The sequence below is a fragment of the Oncorhynchus mykiss genome, chromosome 4, assembly GCF_057628025.1.
Source record: "Oncorhynchus mykiss isolate SJ-2025 chromosome 4, ASM5762802v1, whole genome shotgun sequence".
NCBI lineage: Eukaryota > Metazoa > Chordata > Actinopteri > Salmoniformes > Salmonidae > Oncorhynchus > Oncorhynchus mykiss.
Window position 1 is genome coordinate 51,986,931 of NC_143025.1, and position 23,472 is coordinate 52,010,402.

General features: G+C 39.8%; 1 protein-coding gene and 1 long non-coding RNA gene across 31 annotated transcripts in view; one reads left to right on the plus strand and one right to left on the minus strand.

The window, feature by feature from the left end:
- Nucleotides 1-23,472, plus strand: part of LOC149984051 (uncharacterized) — a 615,207-nt gene that overhangs the window by 438,363 nt on the left and 153,372 nt on the right. The gene's annotated exons all lie outside the window — the stretch shown is intronic.
- adgrl2a (adhesion G protein-coupled receptor L2a) overlaps nt 1-23,472 on the minus strand; it is a 203,995-nt gene that overhangs the window by 2,825 nt on the left and 177,698 nt on the right. For 6 of the 29 annotated variants that reach the window (XM_021599928.3, XM_021599943.3, XM_021599926.3 and 3 more), the window contains 10 exons: nt 22,827-23,047; nt 22,136-22,202; nt 15,997-16,088; nt 14,617-14,661; nt 14,292-14,318; nt 13,485-13,653; nt 6,511-6,639; nt 5,625-5,721; nt 3,820-3,948; nt 2,627-2,644 (listed from right to left, as the gene is read on the minus strand). In XM_021599928.3, the coding sequence (XP_021455603.3) occupies nt 2,627-2,644; nt 3,820-3,948; nt 5,625-5,721; nt 6,511-6,639; nt 13,485-13,653; nt 14,292-14,318; nt 14,617-14,661; nt 15,997-16,088; nt 22,136-22,202; nt 22,827-23,047 (994 nt within the window). Of the gene's footprint in view, nt 1-1,113; nt 1,224-2,626; nt 2,645-3,819; nt 3,949-5,624; nt 5,722-6,510; nt 6,640-13,484; nt 13,654-14,291; nt 14,319-14,616; nt 14,662-15,996; nt 16,089-22,135; nt 22,203-22,826; nt 23,048-23,472 lie in introns of all 29 variants that reach the window. The other 23 variants (XM_021599938.3, XM_090232267.1, XM_021599937.3 and 20 more) reach the window with 13 other exon arrangements.

A 23,472-nucleotide genomic window follows, 5' to 3' on the forward strand; every position in this document is an offset into this window, starting at 1 on the left:
TAGTAACAAAGGGACAGACGTGATCCCAAACAACATTAAAAAACGTGAAGAAATCATGAAGATCACAACACACATGTCAGAGGTAAATGTACAGGGCCCGGTTTCCCAAAAGCATCTTAAGGCTACGTTCATCATTAAAACCTTCGTATGAGCATAGTTAAATCTCTGAGCTGTTTCCCAAAACCATCGTTACTAAAGATGATCTTGAAAACGTTTGGTAATTAACGACTGCCTCAGACCACTTGTCGTTAGATTCTTTTTCCCCCTTCCGTGTCACTTTATACACAGAAGGTCTCAGCTAAACACAAAATCAAGATGTTTATCTGTCTTTCTGTGACCGCTGAAAGCTTCAGAACGATGTGACAGTGACGACAAATACAAAGTTGCCCATTTCTTTGCATAACAAGCAAATTATATAAAGACGCTTCAAATGAAAACTGAGAACTGTATTAAAAGATAAATACAGTATAGGCTACATAGATCTATATATTTGAATGACATTTAAATACATTTTCATGTTAATTCAATTGAGTTTTATTTAGCTATTTGTACGCTACTGTCTGTAATTTTTGCCTCAATATATTTAATGATGTGTAACGTGCACAATGATGTGAAAAATCTTGATTTAGTACATTATTATAGGGTAAGCATTAGAATAAGCCACCTCAATATTTGCAGTCATAGGTGATAATATCTCTCTAGGAACTGATCCGTCGTCAGTATTGTGGAATAATTCTTATGTTAAGGTAAGTTTTGAAAGGGAGAACGCTGATCTGAGAGCAGTGCTTCCTTTTTTTTTCTCGATCCTTTCAGTTTCGACAAATGCCTCAACGATGCACTTAGCGAACATTCTCTCTGCGTGGTGTTTTGGGAAATGCATGTTACATTTTCGTCCGTTGTAGGAAAGATGCATCGTTAAAACACTCGTAAGCCTAAGTTCCATCACTATCAGAAAACCGGGCCTTGGTATGTAGCCACAAATGGGCAAGCTACGACATAGACAAGAAGTTGTCTAGCAACTCTTTGTTGGAGGTGACAGGGAAAAATAATGGGAAAATATGAATGTATACAGAAAGGAGAGTCATGGTCAACACGGACAGCCATCTTTCTCACTTCAGGGCCCACAAGCACCATCCGACATCACGACAGACAGCAGGTGGAGAGACTCACTTTGGACAACTCACATCATGTTTGTCTGTTCAGGCTATCTGGCCTAAGAGTAGCTGATGTACAAAAGAAAGTAAAATGATTTATTGTAACATGAAGAATCACTGAAAGGAAAAAAATTAAAACATAGCAACTTAGTTAGAGCAAGGGTTCAGCAAATTTGATTAACAAGCAATCAAAGCTTTTTTTAAAGATTAAATGCCACCAATTTTTATTTAAATTATTTTAATGATTTGATTTTATTTTGGCTGTATTTGTTTAATTGAGTGGTGTCTGAGTTGTGTTTTTTTGTATTTTCTCTCAGGCAAGGTCAGAGTTAGCCGGCAGCCCTGCGGTTCACATCAGTCAAAATGACAGTCCCCAGTGTACGCCCGGTCTCTACAAGAACAGCCCAAGAAAAACACAGCTGGGAAGGTCAGATGCAGTCATGTTATGAATTTCTGTATGCACAGGGCCATGGAAATCAGGCGGCGATAGAATAAATATTAGTGGGGTGTGATTGGAGAGAGAGGTTGTGTATCTGCCGTGGCTAACACGGCTTTGGCACAGAAAGAAATTGCGAAAAACATTTCTATAAATTCCTGCCACAGATAGAAGAGAGAGATTAAGAGGAATGGGTATTTTATGGTGACATGCTGTTGTTCAGATAAGGGGATAGACCATTTTTGCAGACCAGTGGAGGCTGCTGAGGGGAGGACGGCTCATAATAATGGCTGGAACGGAGCAAATGGAATGGCATCAAACCATGTATTTGATGTATTTGATACCATTCCACCCCAGCCATTACCATGAGCCCATCCTCCCCAATTAAGGTGCCACCAACCTCCTGTGTTCCAGACACACCGACATGTAAAACAGACATCACAGAGTTTAGCGGAGATGAGAGGAGAGAAATGACAAGAAAGGAAAGAGTGAAAGAGGACAACAAAAAAAAGGATTACAGCTGCTACCATGACGTTTGTACATTTTGTTTATACCTCACTAGGAGAACAATTTTCCCCACACAGGTGATGTCTGGAGAATAGGGGAGAGATGTGAGGGGAATGTAACTGGACACAGAATGCTGAGTGCCACAGGGAACGGCATTCACGTAGGAAGCCTCTCTTCTCTCAATTCACCCAGGAAATATTCTTTGCCACCCCAGTAACAAAGCTACAGTTGATGTCTGCAGATCACAAACTACTTATACACATCCAAGAGAAAGAAGAAGAGTATCTGAGGTATAACAAAACCATTCTTTCTCAGCTGTCTTAGATAGCCGTTGGATCCCAAAGGAATGCAATATTGGAAAGTAGTATTTTCCTATTGGTGGAATATAATTTGGTTGGTATAGTTTGTGAACCACTTGCCCACTGAGTAAATGCCAATGACCATTGATGTACCAGGGAGTTGTTGTTTTTAATAAGCATGCTTAAATAAATTTACATTTGATAGGCAAAGTTAAGTTTTACTCCCATACTTGTCTCTCTGTAGGTCACTAGAGGGAAGCGTAAGGAGAAAGCAAAAAGAACATGACAAAATATACAATGTAATTAAAAATGTATTTTTTTAAAAATTGCATTGCATTGTAACATAATAATCCCTGCACACAAATTGAAATACTGGACTAACACGTAATATCTCATGATCATTTTGCTAAATGAACTGTTTGTTTATCAGTGTCTAGTGACAGTTGTCAGGACTGGTATCTGTTTATACCTGAAAAACATATCATTGATCAAAATCAAATGTTGATCTAAATCATGGTGCGTCACATTCATGAATACACAAATATTCAAGTACAAACTGAATATTTCAGCTTGCCTGTATTGTAACGTATACGGTTTAAGGGGTAAGTTCACTCCAAAACACAAAATAAATAAATAGCAGAAAATAATTTTTTAAAAGCTTAAGGTAAAAGCATAAATCGATAACGAAAAACATTTGTTTTAAAACTTAAATTTTCATGTTAAATTGTCATTTAAAAAAATGTAAAAATCATTGCATTGTACCATAATAATCCCTACACACAATTTGAAATACTGGATGGACACATTTTAAATATCATGATCATTTAGGTAAATTAACTGTTTGCTTATCAAACAGCATCCAATTATGATTGTCAGGATTGGTATCTGTTCTGTTCTTTGCGTCACATTCATGAATACACAAATATTCAAGCACAAACTGAATATTTCAGCTTGCCCGTATTGCAACGTATACGGTTTTAGGGGTAGGTTCACCCACAAAACACTAAATAAATAAATCACAAATCATCAATCTCAATAATCCTGCAATTTCAGAGTACCATTTGAAAGGCCATGACAATGTTCATACTGTCTTTTCATGGCAGTACATGGCAGTACACTGAATCACTTTATCTCATTCAAGATAAACTTTAAAAGACCTAAATGTGAAACTGCACACCAGAGGTCTCTTAATAAATCACAAACCAAGTCATACACACGGTGCTTTCTTACAACACCGATTTCAGCAACCGATGTCTGTTACCCATTTGGGGATCCTGCTGAGATCCAGATTGGAAGTTGATACTCGATAACGTTCTGATCTTGATAAGGCCACAATAACTCATAAAAAAAACTAGTCAAAGTATAAAAAATGAAGAGAGAAGAAGAAGTTAACTGTACGTCAAGAAGTGTTAAGTAAGCACACCTGGAGAGTTAAACACTGGAGCCCTGGGAGCGTTACATACGACTGTTTCAGCCAGTAAGGTGTTATAAGGGTTGTTAGTGCCTTGTGGTCGAAGAAGAGGGTTTGTTAGAAGATAATTGCCCGTCATTCCTGGAGGCGGTAAGACAGAAGAAGACAGATCAGTTTTTGGCATTGGTACAATGAGTGCTTTTTGGGGTGATTTATGGAACAAAATGTCAAGTACATCTAAAACTGGGCTATTATTTTCAGAGTAAATATTGCATTTTTTGGGGAGGACAGGATATTAATATTATCTCTGGATGTCATTTGAGCAAAGTGTACAGGCATTTTGTGGAAGCAAGGATTAGGATACAGAGGGGATATAGAACATCTAAACAGTCACTACCACAAAAGGCACTTTTGTTCACCTCATTCTAATTCTACTACAATCTGCTATGTAAATGAGAAGCAATGTAACAACAGAAAAAAAGTATAAAGTCAGCCTTTTTGTGTTTTTGTTATTTGACAAGAAAGGTAACTGGTGAAAAAACTATACTCTCATTTAGCCTTCTATTGCTGTGGATATTAATGAATTGTTAAAACTGCATTATCAGGTATTTTCTGCAGTGCAACGCTTGTTTTCCATTGCTCCTGCTAGGCCACAGTTTTAAGTTGAAGTCCTATGATGCAATTGCTTGAAACGTGTACACAACAAATGACCACACCCTTGTATCCTTAGTAAAATATCACACTAACACTAACTTCACCTGGATGCCAATACTTTACAATGTCAGATATTTTCTTTAAATACTCAATTCACCCCGATTATAATGTTATAATGGATGTCTTGCATCATGTTTAAAAACTAGACATTTCCAGTCACATTTTTATAAGCTGTGTACTAGAAAAACCCATCACTCTTGTAGGGTATTCTCTGAGGTTGTTATAATGACAAGGAGTGGTTTCTGAAGAGCGGGCCATCCTCAGTACAGTGTACTCAAGGGTAACTAGGGTAGTACACTGGAGCATGATAGATAAATGTAACCTTAACATCTAATATACAGCTTATCGGGACAGAAAAATATTGACAAGATGAATTTCAAACTACTGTTCGTAACATTTTACCTCAAGGAAATTGAAGTGTGAAAAATAATTATGGGGAGTTTGGGAGGGGGAAGTCAGACTACCTCAGGCTAACCTCTTTCCTTGCATATTTGGAAAGCCATTTTAGAGCCATGCCGAGCCGTAAAGGCTGAACAACACACTAAGCACTCAGGGTCACCCAGAGTTGAACATCTTCTCATCATCATACTTGTGCTCTGGCTAAATAATAAATGACAAGGTTGTTTTCCTCCCTCCTGAATCCTTGAAATAGCAGAGGTCCCCTTACATACCGACCAAATAATGTGCCCCTGCGTGTCAAGCAAACATAGGTTTAAAAATAAAAACAAAACTTTATTTAGAGTTTGTTGGCATTTCCTTCTTCTTCTTCTTCTTTTTTTAATGGACTGAGCCACATGAACTTTGGACTTAGGACAAACAGTACAGTGGCTGCCCCAATTCGTGTTCGACATTACTGCCCAAAATGACAGCACAAAGTATTTGAGGAAGGATTTCTGTAATCCTCAATTGGCAGAACAGAACAGGGAGACTATCCATGCTATCCCTTTTAGCACAGTGCCGCAAATCTTATCAAGCCCAAAGCATTCACTACAATTTCTCAGGATGTTAGCCCCTCTGTATGAAATCATTGGTACTTGAAAATGTATTTTATGTCTCGGTGATGGTGAATGGTGTGTGAAGAAGAGATGAGGTGTGTGACTGACCTTGGTTAAGGGTGGAGGTGCTGTTGATGTCACCTGAGATAAAGGAGGACTCAGATTGCTTTCTTACGGTGTCATTCCACATTCTCCTGATACGGCTCTGTCAGATTAACAAGGGACAGTTATTAGGACTTAAAGAAGCCTGTTCACTGTTGAGATCAACTTTCATTATGTTTGCTGTATGTAGTGTTCCTGCATCGGCGAACCGACTCTTCACACAAAGAGCACCAAGTGCAACGTCTGTCCTTCACACATTATATTAACTCAGGCTTTGAGTGACTACTTTTATACTTCCTGTCAAAAGTAGTGGATGTAATAGGCGGGTGCTCCATAGGTTTAATGAGCCATTAAGATGGGAATGTCTTGTGACGGTTTGTCTTTCTATTGCTTTCTATTGGTTAGAGCATTGTCTGCTATCAAAACATTTATAAAAAAGTGGTTTAATAGCAAAGGAATAACAAAGGAATAAACATAAAATTGTATTTGCATTCTTGTTTTTCAAAGGGTAAAAGTGACTGCAATGCTCTCAAATAGCGCAAATAGTTCCATGCACAGTGGCGTTAGTGAGAAAAAAAGATAAAGCGAGTGCTAAGGGGTAGAGTGGAAAAAGGTGCACATGCAATAGAGTAGATACTGCTTGAAACAGTTAGCTTACTTTAAAGTATACATGTCACTGTTTAACTACGGTCTGTGTTTCTGGTACAATTACATTGGCCAGTGGTCTTGAAAAATATAACATTACTGGGTGTTCTGATGGATTCAATGGATTCAGAAGTCATTGGAGACTCTCCTAGTTAACTATTATAGGTGATACTTTGCGGTAAACTGGGTTTATGCCAATCTACCCTGACATAAAGATGAATCCCAGTCAGAATCCCTGGTATAGTACCTGTGTGCCCGAGGAGTAGCGTGCACTTGTCCTTGTGGTGGAGGTCTTTGTTGAGCTGTGTGAGCTCTCAGTTGGTAAGCCACCACAGCAATATGTGTGGCGGAAACATTTGATGTACTCTTTACGGACCTGTGGAAGCAAAAGAAGGGGGCGCTAAGTCAGTGGCTACGTTTTTTTTGTGTGTACCTTTTGAGTGTGCTTACAGTGCTTTCAGAAAGTTTTCACACCCCTTTACTTTTTCCATATTTTGCTTTGTTACAGCCTGAATTTAAAATATATTAAATTGAGATTTTGTGTCACTGGCCTACACACAATACCCCATGATGTCAAAGTGGAATTATGATTTTTAAATTCATAAAAAATAAAAAGCTGAAATGTCTTGAGTCAATAAGTGTTCAACCCCTTTTGTTATGGAAAGCCTGAATACGTTCAGGAGTAAAAATGTGTTTAAAAAGTCACATAATAAGTTGCATGAACTCACTCTGTGTGCAATAATAGTGCTTAACATGATTTTAAATGACTACCACATGTCTGTACCCCACATACAATTATCTGTAAGGTCCCTCAGTCAAGCAGTGAAGACCACAAATGCCTGGCAAAGAAGGGCACCTAATGTTAGATGGGTAAAACATGTAAAAATCAGACATTGAAAATCCCTTTGAGCATGGTGAAGTTATTAATTACACATTAAGCCACTTACTTTACATATAAAACAAACATATAACATTATTACACCACTACATAGTATCTACAATACCACCATACAACAATATTACAAAGTACGTGTGTGTAGAGTGCGTGTGCTTGCGCTTGTTTGCGTATGGGTGTCTGTACTTTTGTTTGTGTCTCTTCACAGTCCCCGCTGTTCCATAAGGTGTACTTTACCTGTTTTTTAAAATCTGATTCTACTTCTTGTATTACCTGATGTAGAATTATGGACAGACTTCTCCCTATCTTAGCTTCTGTTGTATCAATATGTTTTGACCATGACAGTTTACAATCCAGGGGTACTCCAAGAGTTTATTCATCTCAACTTGCTTAATTTCCACATTATTCATTCCAAGATGTAGTTGAGGTTTAGGGTTTAGTGAATGATTTTTCCCAAATAAAATGCTTTTAGTTTTGAAATATTTAGAACTAACTTATTCCTTGCCACCCATTCTGAAACTAACTGCAGCTATTTGTTAAGTATTGCAGTCATTTCAGTTTCTGTAGTAGCTGATGTGTATAGTGTTGAGTCATCTGCATACATAGACACACTGGCTTTACTCAAAGCCCATGGCATGTCATTAGTAAAGTAGAAAAATTAAGGGGCCTAAACGGCTGCCCTGGGGAATTCCTGATTCTACCTGGATTATGTTGGAGAGGATTCCATTAAAGAACACCTTCTGTGTTCTGTTAGACAGGTAAATCTTTATCGACAATATGGCAGGGGGTGTAAAGCCACAACACATATGTTTTTCCAGCAGCAGACTATGATTAATAATGTCAAAAGCCGCACTAAAGTCTAACATAACAGCCTCCACAATCTTTTTTTCATCAATTTCTCTCAGCCAAGTCATTTGTGCTGTGCTTGTTGAATGTACTTCCCTATAAGCGTGCTGAAAGTATGTGGTCAATTTATTTACTGTAAATAGGCATTGTATCTGGTCAAACACATTTTTTTCCAAAAGCTTACTAAGGGTTGGTAACAGTCTAATTGGTCATGTAATGGCTGTGATAGGAGAAAACTGGAAATGGATCAGCAACATTGTAGTTACTCCACAAAACTAACCTAATTCACAGAGTGAAAAGAAGGAAGTATGTACAGAATAAAAATGTTCCAAAACATTTATCCTGTTTACAATAAGACACTAAAGTAAAACTGCAAAAAAATCTGGCAACTTCATGTCCTGAATACAAAGCATTATGCTTGGGGCAAATCCAACACATCACTGAGTAACACTCTTCATATTTTCAAGCATGGTGGTGGCTGCATCATGTTATGGGTATGCTTGTCATCGGCAAGGACTAGGGAGTTTTTACTGGATAAAAAAATAACAGAATAGTGCTAAGCATAGGAAAAATCCTAGAGGAAAACCTGGTTCAGTCTGCTTTCCAACAGACACTGGGAGACAAATTCACCTTTCAGCAGAACAATAACCTATAACACAAGGCCAAATATACACTGGAGTTAATAACCAAGATGCCATTGAATGTTCCTGAGCGGTCTAGTTACAGTTTTGACTTAATCTTTTACTGCAGTGGGCTAAATCATGGTCACACCGAGTGTTTCTTGGTAGTCTTAAGCAAATCTAGTTTGAAACAAATGTATACACCTCACACACATGGTTATGGGTTTATAAAAAAGAAGACACCTGTACCATGCCAGATATAGAGTTGAAATGTATTCAATGTTGATTTTGCATCCCAGAAATACACTTTAAATACATCACAGAAGACTGAAATATAACACAACTGTTTGCCATAGAAACACCGGATTTTCAGCGTTAAAAAATATATATATGTTTAGTAATTATGAAAAATATTAATAACATTCAACCCATGAGGCCACTAGGTCATTTGACTGCAGGAAAGGGCTACATTGGTTTGAAAATCTATGGAAAGACTTGAAAATGGCTATCTAGCAATGATCAACAACCTACTTGACAGGGCTTGAAGAATTTTTTAAAGAATGATGTGTAAATATTGTACAATCCAGGTGTGCATTGCTCTTAGCGACTTACCCAGAAAAACTCACAGCTGTAATCGCTGCCCAAGGTGATTGTAACATGTATTAACTCAAGGGTGTGAATACTTATCTAAATGAGATATTTCTGTATTACATTTTCAATAAATGTGCAAATATATCTAAAAACATTGTGGTATTGTGTGTAGATTTGTGGAAAAAAATATATTTAATACATTTTAATTCAGGCTGTAACACAACCAGATGTGGAATAAGTCAAGCGGTATGAATACCTTCTGTAAACCTAGTACTGAAAGCCCTTGGAATATACAGTGCCTTGCGAAAGTATTCGGCCCCCTTGAACTTTGCGACCTTTTGCCACATTTCAGACTTCAAACATAAAGATATAAAACTGTATTTTTTTGTGAAGAATCAACAACAAGTGGGACACAATCATGAAGTGGAACGACATTTATTGAATATTTCAAACTTTTTTAACAAATCAAAAACTGAAAAATTGGGCGTGCAAAATTATTCAGCCCCCTTAAGTTAATACTTTGTAGCGCCACCTTTTGCTGCGATTACAGCTGTAAGTCGCTTGGGGTATGTCTCTATCAGTTTTGCACATCGAGAGACTGACATTTTTTCCCATTCCTCTTTGCAAAACAGCTTGAGCTCAGTGAGGTTGGATGGAGAGCATTTGTGAACAGCAGTTTTCAGTTCTTTCCACAGATTCTCAATTGGATTCAGGTCTGGACTTTGACTTGGCCATTATTTTTGAACCATTCCATTGTAGATTTTGCTTTATGTTTTGGATCATTGTCTTGTTGGAAGACAAATCTCCGTCCCAGTCTCAGGTCTTTTGCAGACTCCATCAGGTTTTCTTCCAGAATGGTCCTGTATTTGGCTCCATCCATCTTCCCATAAATTTTAACCATCTTCTCTGTCCCTGCTGAAGAAAAGCAGGCCCAAACCATGATACTGCCACCACCATGTTTGACAGTGGGGATGGTGTGTTCAGGGTGATGAGCTGTGTTGCTTTTACGCCAAACATAACGTTTTGCATTGTTGCCAAAAAGTTCAATTTTGGTTTCATCTGACCAGAGCACCTTCTTCCACATGTTTGGTGTGTCTCCCAGGTGGCTTGTGGCAAACTTTAAACAACACTTTTTATGGATATCGTTAAGAAATGGCTTACCTCTTTTCCACTCTTCCATAAAGGCCAGATTTGTGCAATATTGTCCTATGGACAGAGTCTCCCACCTCAGCTGTAGATCTCTGTAGTTCATCCAGAGTGATCATGGGCCTCTTGGCTGCATCTCTGATCAGTCTTCTCCTTGTATGAGCTGAAAGTTTAGAGGGACGGCCAGGTCTTGGTAGATTTGCAGTGGTCTGATACTCCTTCCATTTCAATATTATCGCTTGCACAGTGCTCCTTGGGATGTTTAAAGCTTGGGAAATCTTTTTGTATCCAAATCCGGCTTTAAACTTCTTCACAACAGTATCTCGGACCTGCCTGGTGTGTTCCTTGTTCTTCATGATGCTCTCTGCGCTTTTAACGGACCTCTGAGACTATCACAGTGCAGGTGCATTTATACGGAGACTTGATTACACACAGGTGGATTGTATTTATCATCATTAGTCATTTAGGTCAACATTGGATCATTCAGAGATCCTCACTGAACTTCTGGAGAGAGTTTGCTGCTCTGAAAGTAAAGGGGCTGAATAATTTTGCACGCCCAATTTTTCATTTTTGACTTGTTAAAAAAGTTTGAAATATCCAATAAATGTCGTTCCACTTCATGATTGTGTCCCAATTGTTGTTGATTCTTCACAAAAAAATACAGTTTTATATCTTTATGTTTGAAGCCTGAAATGTGGCAAAAGGTCGCAAAGTTCAAGGGGGCCAAATACTTTCACAAGGCACTGTACCGTGCCATTCAAAAGCCTGAGGAAGTTTTTGTCAGCTAAAAGATGTTGGATGATATATCCAAGCCATTTGTCCCTCCCAACAATTGAAATAGGCACATTCAAACAGAGGCAGATATTCAAAAACAAACAGCAAAATATTTTCACCCCCAAAAAATCTAGATTTGTCATTACAACAAAATTACATAAAACATTTAATAGAAATTATTTCTGAATGTTAATTTTCTAAAAGATAACATGCTAGCAATGCTTGGACCATACATTAGCTTACTCTGGATAAGTTTTATTTTTTTTATAAAAAATTAAAAACAGAAATACGTTATTTAGATAAGTAGGTGAATCCTGTTTCCATTGATCATCCGTCAGATGTTTATACATCTTGATTGAAGTCACCCTGTGGTAAATTCAATTGATTGGACATTATTTGGAAAGGCACATGCCTCTCTATATAAGGTCCCACAGTTGACAGTGTGTGTCAGAGCAAAAACCAAGCCATGAGGTCAAAGGAATTGTCCGTACAGCTCCAAGACAGGATTGTGTCGAGGCACAGATCTGGGGAAGGGTACCAAAACATTTCTGCAGCATTGAAGGTCCCCAAGAACACAGTGGCCTCCATCATTCTTAAATGTAAGAAGTTTGGAACCACCAATACTCTTCCTGGAGCTGGCCACCTTGCCAAACTGAGCAATCGGCAGAGAAGGGCCTTGGTCAGGGAGGTGTCCAAGAAGCCGATGGTCACTCTGACAGAGCTCTAGAGAACCTTCTAGAAGGACAACCATCTCTGCAGTGAAAGCCCAGACATGAACCCAATCTGACATCTCTGGAGAGACCTGAAAATAGCTGTACAGCAACTCTCCCCATCCAACCTGACAGCGCTTGAGAGGATCTGTAGAGAAGAATGGGAGAACCTCCCCAAATACAGGTGTGCCAAACTTGTAGCGTCATACCCAAGAAGACTTGAGGCTGTAACCGCTGCCGAAGGTACTTCTACAAAGTACTGAGTAAAGGGTCTGAATACTTATGTAAATGTGTAATTTTTTATTTTTTGGAATTCTAAAAACCTGATTTTGCTTTGTCATTATGGGGTATTGTGTTTAGATTGATGAGAAAAAAATACAATTTAATCAATTTAGAATAAGCCTGTAACCTAACACAATTTGGAAAAAGTCAAGGGGTCTGAATACTGTATCCCTGTATCCCTGAAAATAGCCAGAATTAATGTAAACACAACAGTTTTGAAAACATAGCTTGTCCAAAAATAGTGGTCTAGGTATGGGGTAAATTGAGCATAGGAATTGGGTAAGTTGAGCCGCCTTGGGGTAAGTGAGAACTGGTGTCCTGTGACAGTGGGTGATGGTGCTGGTAGGTCAAAGTTGAATTCAAGGAATGGGGGTTTGTTATATTGTTTATCTTAAATGTATGCCTACATTCAGATATAGATCTCTGTCTTCAATATTACTTACCCTTCCATTTATTGACCAGTTGTCTGGGACATGGATGTTGTTTCGATGTGCTAATTCGTAGGCAAGTTCTCTGCATTTGAGGCTACTAAACCCATGAAACTGGTCTGCAAGATTCTTGATATCGTTAGCAAGCTCAACCTTCATTTCATTAGATAAGAAGTTGTGCACCTCTGCTGCTCTGTTATAGACTCTCTTTCGGACAGGTACATGTTTGTCTTCTTTTTTGTCAATGTACCTCTTCAATGTCATTCAGACTATATTTCATCACTTGCTGCTGCTCAAATGGACTTCTTCCCTTCTCTCACTTCCTTGGCTTCTCAAGAACCTCAAGGGGGGCTAGACCCCTGCTTGTTTACGGTGCATGATGATGTCTGCTCTGTAACAAAAATCTTGAGTTCATATGCATGACACATTGCACAAATACTATGCATATTATGGATAAAACTGACTAAATGTAATAATAATTTGTATGGGATATTGTGGCCATTATCTCAATTTGCCCCAAGGCAAAATGTTGACGTTATTAGCCCACACAGGTACAAGGATGCACTTTCATGCTAGGTTTAGGACCTCATATTGTAGCTTATAGAGACCCCAGCTGATATACAAAACAATCTTAAAACTTTTGTTTAGATACAATCATCATGAAACCTATAACACAATAAATAAATGTGAGTTTTCCATGTGGTTTCTTCTTTTATCGACTCCATGAAATGATGACCTCTTCCTAAATATTTGGTCACCTGATTAATTTTGTGCATGGTCTCCTAGAAACAAAGCAAAGGGTGACTCAACCAAACCTTTGGCTCAACTTACCCCAAGCACCCCTCAACTGTTTAATGTGACAACTGATTCAGTCTCACGTAGTGTTTGTGCAACATTATAGTGCAAACTTATAAAGGAATCAAACATACTTTTTTCTGGAGAAGGCAGTGGAAAATGAAGATGAACATTCCTTGGAAGGTGTTGAATATTGTGAAGAGGTAGGCCATCACCACAGAGGACTCGTTGATAAAGAACAAGCCGAACGACCATGTCAGTCCCATCAGGCAAAGCAGTGCAAACGCCCCCAGGACCCAGGATCTGAACAAACAAATACATTTTTTTTTAAAAAGGAAATCCAGTGTGAGGGGGATATTGTGTTCTCTTGGAATAACGATCAATCTGTGCTAGCTAGACCATGACAGGTGGACAGACTGGACATCTACACCGGCAGATTCAGCCAAGGAGTCCAAAAACTCAGACAACATTCACACAATGTTTATGGGACACGCGAGCTTGACTACAGATACTGTTCTTTTGGTATCATATCATATCTGGGGAGGGGGGGGATCAATCTCGATAAAAATTATTACCTGTGTTTTGTCTCTCTTTCAACAAGTCTTTAATATATTTATTATTTCTATAGGAAAGCCTGGAGCCGGTTGTGTGAAGGTCCTATGGAGCCTTCAAACACCACAGGTGAAGACACACAACAGCAAACTGGATAGAGACAAGACGGACGGATGGACGGAGAGACATGGGGATGTGAACATTAAGGAAAGAAAATGAGGAGCACCTTGGAGTGATCACAGAGAGAAAGAGAGAGAGAGAGAGAGAGAGAGAGAGAGAGAGAGAGAGAGAGAGAGAGAGAAAGAGAGAGAGAGAGAGAGGCAGAATGGTGAGGAAAATCAACTACAGGCTGAAGAACAGTCTCAGACTTCTGAGGCTAATGTCCTTACTTGATAAATGGTTTATTATCTTCATAGCTAGAGAGCATGATAAGCGGGAAAGAGAAACACAAATTAGATCAGACGCATCACAGCGTGGTTAGTTGGCATTTTGAGGCAGAGATCTTCACCTTTGATTTTAGGAAAATTACGAGGGAATGAAATTAAGAGGCTAACAAGTAGCGAGAGTCTGTGTGTGTATTTGGCTGTTGATGAAATTACAAAATGTATAAACTGGTCAGTTCAAACCACTTGCGTGCCGTTCAATTTGTGTTTATATTACTATGTCCGCTCTGCGATGAAGACAATTTGGGGGAAATGTATGGTGAAAGCTTACCCGGGCAAATCGGTATTATAGTAGCCGTCACAAACGCGATAATTACTGGTGTGGAAGACAGGACAGAGAGAAAAGAAGAAACGCAACAGGAAGAGAAACGAGAGACGCTGCAGATTAGCTTTCCCTTTGACATGCAACATGCAATGACACTGGTGCTATGCTGATTCCCATCTATGTGGGTGACTAACCAAAGTCCTTGAGGATTGGTGCAGACAACATAAGACCACAAGAAGACAACAGAAAATACAGTAATACTTATACGTGTACAAACATTGCTTGGAGGAAACATGTTATGCGGTGTAGTTTCATTACGCACCAAAAAGACAATATCCACTAGTGATTCAACTGCAATGTGAATGGAACACATGTAGAAATAGAATGTGAGCAAATGTGCACATTTAAAACACATAATCACCTAATGCATTTCATGTTCATTAAACATTGCAGAGGTGAACTGGATGTCTATTGGCACTACTTATGGTTGTGTTTTTTAAATTTATAATAGCAGTAATTAGACCACTAAAAATAAATGCATCAATGCTCCTACACACAGTGGGATGGAGCTGAGTAAATGTTGTAATGTCATGGTGTGAATTGGTTAGGGTTAGGCTATGCAACCAAGCCATGGCATCGAAAATAACACTCCCTAACCAACAAACCAAAATGCCCATGTCTTTCAGGAGCCCCTGTATTCTGCTCACTTATTTCAAGCACAATATATTGTTTTTGTCAATGATAAACAATCAAGGCTTTGGAAAACATTTACTTTCCCCAAAGCAAAACACGTAGCAAATGCAGAGGTGACTGAGAAAACCACACTCGTTAAGGGATGGGGAGGGAGTGGAGTTAAGGGAAGGTGGACTTCTTTTCTAGGACTCAAATTGTTTTTGTTGTTCCATGGGAATCACATGACAGTGCTTCCACTCATCCCACCCTGAAGCCCTAACAGCGTATACTTTGAGCCAGACGTTTACGAATGGTTTGTGCCATGCCAACACAATCCAGTGGTCGCTGACACAGAGGAATACAACAAAGACTAAAGACCATTCACAAAGTAAATGTTGTCATCATTGCAGGACGGTCATGCCATAATCCCCCACCCGAAACCACCAGTCTCTGTGTAAAATATGATCTCCCTGGAGATCAATTGGAATTCCTCTGGTCAACTTTCTGTATGGACAATTTAAATGTGTACCAGATATAGATACATTAATGCTACCGACAAGGACACAAATTTGACTTATCAAAAACATTACCTCTACAGTACATAGAACATTTTTACCATGCCATACAGTACTATTGTCTTTATGGGTTTGTGGAAATATCTGTTTATTGCCAAGAATATTTGAAAATGTGCATTTACCCAGAATCTCTACTTACTTGATGTTCTCCAATCTGCTGGAGTCTGGTTTCAGAGTAGTGGAGTGCTTCCCCATTTTGTACATGGTGATGACCAGGAAGATGAGATTGAGCTGTCAAAACAGAGTAATGGCTTTGTTAATTGATGGAGATTAATGGCATGGTGAAGGAGAAAAAACTGTTAATTTGTCCATAACTATTAAAATAGGAGTGCCTTCCCGAGCTTCTCTCATCCACTGCCCTAATGTAATAGACATCTATCGTCCTGCAAGACTCAGACAAGCAGACTGGCGCCAAATGTTGTGTCATTCTATATCAATAAGACCATGAACATGCATTAAAATCCATCGCAGTCCAGCCAAAAAACACGGCTACAGTCTGGCAACTATAAAACGCTATATGGAACGCAGTATATTTCTCCAATTCCTGTGCAGGAAAATAGACAGACAGGCAGGGAGGGAGAGATTCCCATCACTTTCTCTTCCTTGTTTTAATACCAGATGAAATCCTAAGAAAGCCAGTGGTACATATCAAGTTCAGAGTGGGATACTGTGTGCTGTATCTTTCAGCCCTTAAAAATATATCAATACCATGATTTAGAGACACACAGAGGGAGCTGCGTGGGCCAATCAGGAGCAGCTCCAAATTATTTACTCATAAAACTATCTATTCTGAGACAGAACCGGGTCTCTGACTCTTGAACGCACGCACATACGCATAGCCTACTATCTACACTACTGTTCAAAAGTTTGGGGTCACTTAGAAGATTTCCTTGTGTTTGAAAGAAAATCAAATGTTTTGTTCATTAAAATAACATCATACTGATCAGAAATACATTGTAGACATTGTTAATGTTGTAAATGATTATTGTAGCTGGAAAAAGCATATTTTTTTTATGGACTATCTACATAGGAGTACAGAGGCCAATTATCAGCAACCATCACTCCTGTGTTCTAATGGCACATTGTGTTAGCTAATCCAAGTTCATCATTTTAAAAGGCTAATTGATAATTAGAAAACCCTTTTGCAATTATGTTAGCACAGCTGAAAACTGTTGTACTGATTAAAGAAGCAATAAAACTGTCCTTCTTTAGACTAGTTGAAAATCTGGAGCATCAGCATTTGTGGGTTCAATTACAGGCTCAAAATGGCTAGAAACAAAGACCTTTCTTCTGAAACTCGTCAGTCTATTCTTGTTCTGAGAAATGAAGGCTATTCCACGAGAGAAATTGCCAAGAAACTGAAGATCTCGTACAACGCTGTGTACTACTCCCTTCACAGAACAGCGCAAACTGGCTCTAAACATAATAGAAAGAGGAGTGGGAGGCCCCGGTGAACAACTGAGCAAGATGACAAGTACATTAGAGGGTCTAGTTTGAGAAACAGATACCTCACAAGTCCTCAACTGGCAGCTTCATTAAATAGTACCCGCAAAACACCAGTCTCAACATCAACAGTGAAGAGGCGACTCCGGGATGCTGACCTTCTAGGCAGAGTTCTTCTGTCCAGTGTCTGTGCTCTTTTGCCCATTAATATGACATTTTTATTGGCGAGTCTGAAATATGGCTTTTTTTTCCAACTCTGCCTAGAAGGCCAGAATCCCGGAGTCACCTCTTCACTGTTGACGTTGAGACTGGTGTTATGCTCACCCTCGCCATTTGAGATGTTCTAGGGGTTTGTGTCATGTTTTTCAAATGAGAAAGCGCAACCCAGAAAATAGTTTGTATTGGAAAGCTTTTTATGGAAAGCCAAATTGAAGCCAACATTGTCGTCCTCACAATAACTGCACGTGGTTTTACCGCAAAAAATGAACAGACGAGTGCACCCTTGTCAATTGAAACGATGGGAAACAAACAAAAGTGTCTCCCTCTCACAACAATTGATCAGAAAAAATTTTTCTGGATAATTATATTGAGCAGTCCGAGCATATAAATCGGCTCCAATAATTTCAAGGACTTTTCAAGGACAAAATAGAGGAAATGTCAGATTTTCAAGGTATTCCATCACTTGATTTTCTGAGCTCCAAATTCAAGTACTTCAAGCACTCTGTGTGAACCCTGGACGAATGTAGAAAGACTGCTAATAAATTATAGAAACAAACAAACAACCAACAACAAAACATGTTTGTTCTGCTAATATAAACCTTCCACATCTTGATTTCAGAAATTAAATAAATTCTGGTGAGGGCTGATTTAACTATATGAATTTGAAATAGTTTACTTAGTTGAACATGAACAAAGCTCAATTGTCTCAGGTTATCTTCTGAATGCTGCAAGAGTGAATGAAAGAGAAAAAGAGCGTGAAAACACCAATGTGAAGGAATGAGACAAATGGAGGTGCTTTGTGAGCTCCATAATGTACTGGACATGTCTGGCTGTTCATTCACGCTCCCCTTGCGCTCTACTGCACTCTGCTATGAAAGGAGTAGCTAGGTGATCAATATCTCCCCCTCCCCCGCCTAATCAACCAGTGGAGTCACAGAACAATAAGCAGAGCATAACAAGCGAAGGCGAGAAAAAAAAACATAAATGGAGCAGCTCCTTTATATCATGGACTTTCATAGTGATGCAGCGTTTTGTTTATGCCGCCATAAGACAAATCATTTTTGTCACTTCGCTTGCATGAGTCGGGCACTTGGAAATGCCTTTCACACACCCTGGAGTGGTGACATGGATCCAATGAGACAGAGGACGGAGACAACAGTACTTTAAAGGACCCTAGCTAGCATAGCACATGTTCACTACCCCCACCAACATGCTTTCTCTGCCTTCCCCAGGGCCCAGTCTACCTAGTGAGAGTGGCAGCCTGCAAGCTACTAGGCCTGGGCCTCTCTCTCTCTGCTCTGAACCATCACCGCTAGCCAAGCAGAAGCATCTCTGCCACACTGGGACCGAGGAGAAAGCTTTTTCGTGAGCGAGTATGTGTCGAGTGTGTGCTACAACCCTGAACTCCTTGTGAACTGGGGATGAAATATTAAAGGTGCAGATGGAGCTGTCCGGATGATAGGAACTGCTTGCGACGTGTCATGATCCAAAGGCTTGCTGTTAAAGCATCTCAGGCATACTAATGGTTTCCCCCCACCACTCATTACTTCCATGTTCCTTCTTCATGGAGCTAATACCCTCTGTGCCCGGAGACAGGGCCAACTAACCTCTTGCCTGAGAACAGGGCTGAACAGAGTGCTTCTTCAAGCTTCACTTCAAGTCTGGGCTTTAAGACGGCTTTCAGGGAGGTGGGGGGAGTAAAAAAAAAAACTAGGGAGGAAGAGGAAAAACAACATTTTTGTGAGTGCTTTTCACTGAGCCTGACCAACTCGGGTTAGACCAAAAGTTACACAGCGGGAGAGTATGGTGTTCGAAGACAGGAGCTGTGGCTGCTGCAGCTAGCCACTGAATGTGAGATTGGATGCTTTTTTTTGTCTGTCTGTGTCTTCCACTCTCCTATCTCATTGACAAGGACAAAGCCAATTTATTGAGGAATCAGGGTCACAGGTTGTGGAAAACCTTGCTCCCACACATTCCCTTGAGATCCCCTACCCTTGTGCTTCACCGTTTGTTGTCAATTTCTGCAAAAAGTAAAAAAGCAGCATTACGATACCTCCGTCCGCTAGAACTGCAAATCCTCATTCCTGTCCAACATTAGCACTGCAACAATATATCAGTTTTGTCAGGGTCACCGCTTTATCATGCAGGTCACTGGGACTGGGATTCCGGATTATCATCTCAACAGCCAACACATTTTTTAATGCAAATATTTCTGAAACCAAAGAGAAGAAGAAAAAAAAACAATGTCCAATTTAGAGAATAACTATCTCACGCAGTTGGCAGAGCATTTGCTGACACGGGGATAAATATTTAACACACCCCCTTTAATTTGCAATTTAAGGGAATTGTATTATATTTCTCTACTGAACGGGTAAGTCGTTCGTGTGTTACAAAGCCTCGCTGGCCAGCCGTTGTCATAAAGCAGCAAAGCACTGCAATAAGATGCAGCAAAGAGGAAGCCCTCCTTCTGGCAGCTGTGTTCTCACTCAGGGAGATCAGCGCGTCTGTAAATCCAGCCATTACGCCCGATAATGAACACAGCGCTGAGCAAATATTGCTCTTCCTCCCTCTTCACAGGAGACAGTTTGGAGACTGTTACCATTCACCTGGTGTGAAAGAGGCCAAAACAATAGACAGTCAAAAGGGCTCTGACATCCGATGAATGCCACCAGCTATTTCTTATTTCTTTTTTTACAAATGGGAAAATAATACTCCCCCGGGCCTCTTCCCTGGGAGCCACCGAACCTCCATTGATCGAGTTGGAGATAATAATGTCATGACCAGTAAATAACGCTTGAACAGCACATACATTGAGTGAACAAAACAGTAGGAACATTTGCTCTCAGAACAGCCTCAATTCGTCAGGGCATACAAGGTGTCAAAATTCTTCCCATGGTGACTCCAATACTTCCCACAGTTATGTCAAGTTGGCTGGATGTCCTTTGGATGGTGGAACATTCTTGACACACACAGGAAACTGTTTGAAAAGGTGTGAATAACCCAGCAGCATTGCAGTTCTTGACACACTCAAACCGGTGCGCCTGGCAGCTACTACCATACCCCATTCAAAGGCACTTTAATATTTTGTCTTGCCCATTCACTCTCTGAATGGCACACATACACAATCCATGTCTCAAAGCTTAAAAATCCTTCTTTAACTGGTTTCCTCCCCTTCATCTACACTGATTGAAGTGGATTTAAAAAGGGATATCAATAAGGGATCATAGCATTCCCCTGGATTCACCTGGTCGGTGATGATGATCTTTTTTGTAAGGACTTACAGACTCATGGTCAAAACATATAGACAAAGGTTGCTAAAACGGGAAGAGGTCTGTCCATGATAAGGCATTGCTCTGCTTTCTTGACATCTCAGTCAACCAGACAGGTCCTACAGGCTCTAGTTTAGTCGCACCTGGACTATTGCCCAGTTGTGTAGCCATGCAAAGAGGGACAGGTAAATTGCAGTTGATCCAGAACAGAGCAGCACATATTGCAGTTAGATGTACACAAAGGGTGAATGTCAGGAACATGCATGTCAATCTCTCTCGGCTCAAAGTTGAGGAGAGATTGACTGCATCACTAATGGTCTTTGTGCAAGGTACTGAACTGTTTGTTCAAGCAGTTAGCACACAGTTCGGCCACTGTTGCTGGATCGAATTCCCGAGCTGACAAGGCAAAAATCTGTCGTTCTGCCCCTGAGCAAGGTAGTTAACCCACTGTTCCCCGGGTGCCGAAGACGTCTGCACCTCTCTGATTCAGAGGGGTTGGGTTAAATGCGGAAGACGTATTTCTGTTGAAGGCATTCAGTTGTACAACTGACTAGGTATCCCCCTTTCCCTTATCAGTACAACACAAGACATGCATTCCGAGGTCTCTTCACAAGTCCCCAGGTCCAGAACACAGGCTAGGGAAATGCACAGTATTACATAGAGCCATGACTACATCAAACTATCTGCCACCCAAGGAATAAAACCAGATAAAAGAACACCTTACGGCACCATGGGCTGTGAAGACACATACATGTTTTATATATTTTGTATTGTATTTTGCACTGTATTATTTATTGTATTATGTAGGTGGGTGACCTTGCACGAATCCTTGGCTTGTGCGAGCTGCAACGGCTCAAAGGGCAGGAGCCATCTCTTGTTTCTGAAGCGTGAGGCAGAGGCAGGATATTATCTAGTGTATATTATGTGTATTATGTATATTATGACTATTATATTATGTATATTATTTGTTGTGTTTAGTTTCCTGTTTGGACCCCAGGAAGTGGTTCATTCTGGATCCCAATAAATACTACTAATACTACTAAATACTACAGCATGGAGGCATGAAAATAACTGATTTTTTTTGTATTTTGTGTCCTCCTTGTTCAAAAATGGATTTGAGCAGGAAACGTTGGGTTTCACAACAACAACAACAAAATTCAAAGATACTATTTGACCTTATGTCTTTTCACACTGTGGTTGTTGTACATCTCATCGGTCCTTGATAGAGACAATTGCGAGTCACTATGAACATACTGTATCAGTGTGGCCAATCACGGAGGAACATTTTTCTCTCCCTCTTTTCCTATCTCTCTCCCTCTGCCTTTCAGGAAAAGAAAACTAACTTACCATGATGATGAAGGTGACAGGTCCTAAAAAGCTCCATATGAAGTGATTGTCCACTCTTAGCCAGCAACTACGATGGAAGATAAAACAAATATTAGGAATCCGTAAAAGAACAACACACACGTAAGAGGAACAACTAAACCCAGTCTATCAACAGCCTCCTTAGGCCAAATATTAATGCACGGGCATGAATTATGAGGACAAAAACGTACCCTGCCCCTGTTAACACATGGTAGTTAGTTTATTGTCAATAATCAATGAAAAAGCCACCTAAAAAAGCCATCTAAAAACAAAGTCCCACATTGCAGTTACATGGTTACACAAGACAAAAGTGAGGACTCTAGCCTCAACCCTGAAGCTTAGCTAAAATACTATCATTAATCTATGTAAAAGCCTTTTTCCAGACAGCACTCCTCTCTTTAAGAGAGCATTTAAAAACAAGAGGTCGCAGGAGGGTCTTTGAACAGAAAGGCATTAATGTTGCCATGCCCCCTAGAAACCACAGTGTTGAGTCTGTCAGGCTCTTTAAAATGACATAAAAAATGGATCAGTCCATTCCAGGAAGGGGTCCCAGGTGCAGACAAAAGCAACGACAGAAAAGATAGTTCTTAGTCACAGGGCTGTGTATACACACAGACTAAATGGACTAAGACAGTTTTTTAGAGAACAAAATAGCGGAAACATTTTTACGTACGCTTTCTTTGTCCCGTAGCTCCTGTAGTCGATAGCAGCAGAGACACCCACCACAATGGCTGGGAGAAGGTATCCAGATACATAGTAGTACTTTTTCCTTGAATGTTCACTCTCGAAAACTTCCACCATCATCAGGTACAACTGAACGCCCTCCAAACACATCCAGGAAAACGAGGCCAGGAAGAAGAAATGCAAAATCCCAGCGACGATGGAACAGCCAACCTATAGTGGATGGATTAATCGTTTCAATTGATCAAAATACTATAGATATTAACTTGAAATAAAGTAACAACTTATGAGGAATTAACTGAGCAACAACATTCCATGTTAATCTTCTCAAATCCCAATGAAAATGATGTCATTTAAATGAGTGCGATTGTTATTATACAGTGGTTATGTGCATTTCAATGTAAGTAATGAACTGAAGTAAAAGTTATCACGCTTCCCTTTGAAAGACAAGAAAATATTCAAACACACTATGCTCCGTACAGGTTCGCTGAAGTTCGACCTTGCAGCTGGCTGCTTAAAATGACAGTTGACTTGAAATGCTAAGTGCTGCTGGCTCCATGGTCAACCTATTTGAATTACTTCTGGTTTTGTCCTTTCATTGAGCCTTGGTTGTACAGTGAATACTGACTGTGTGGAGA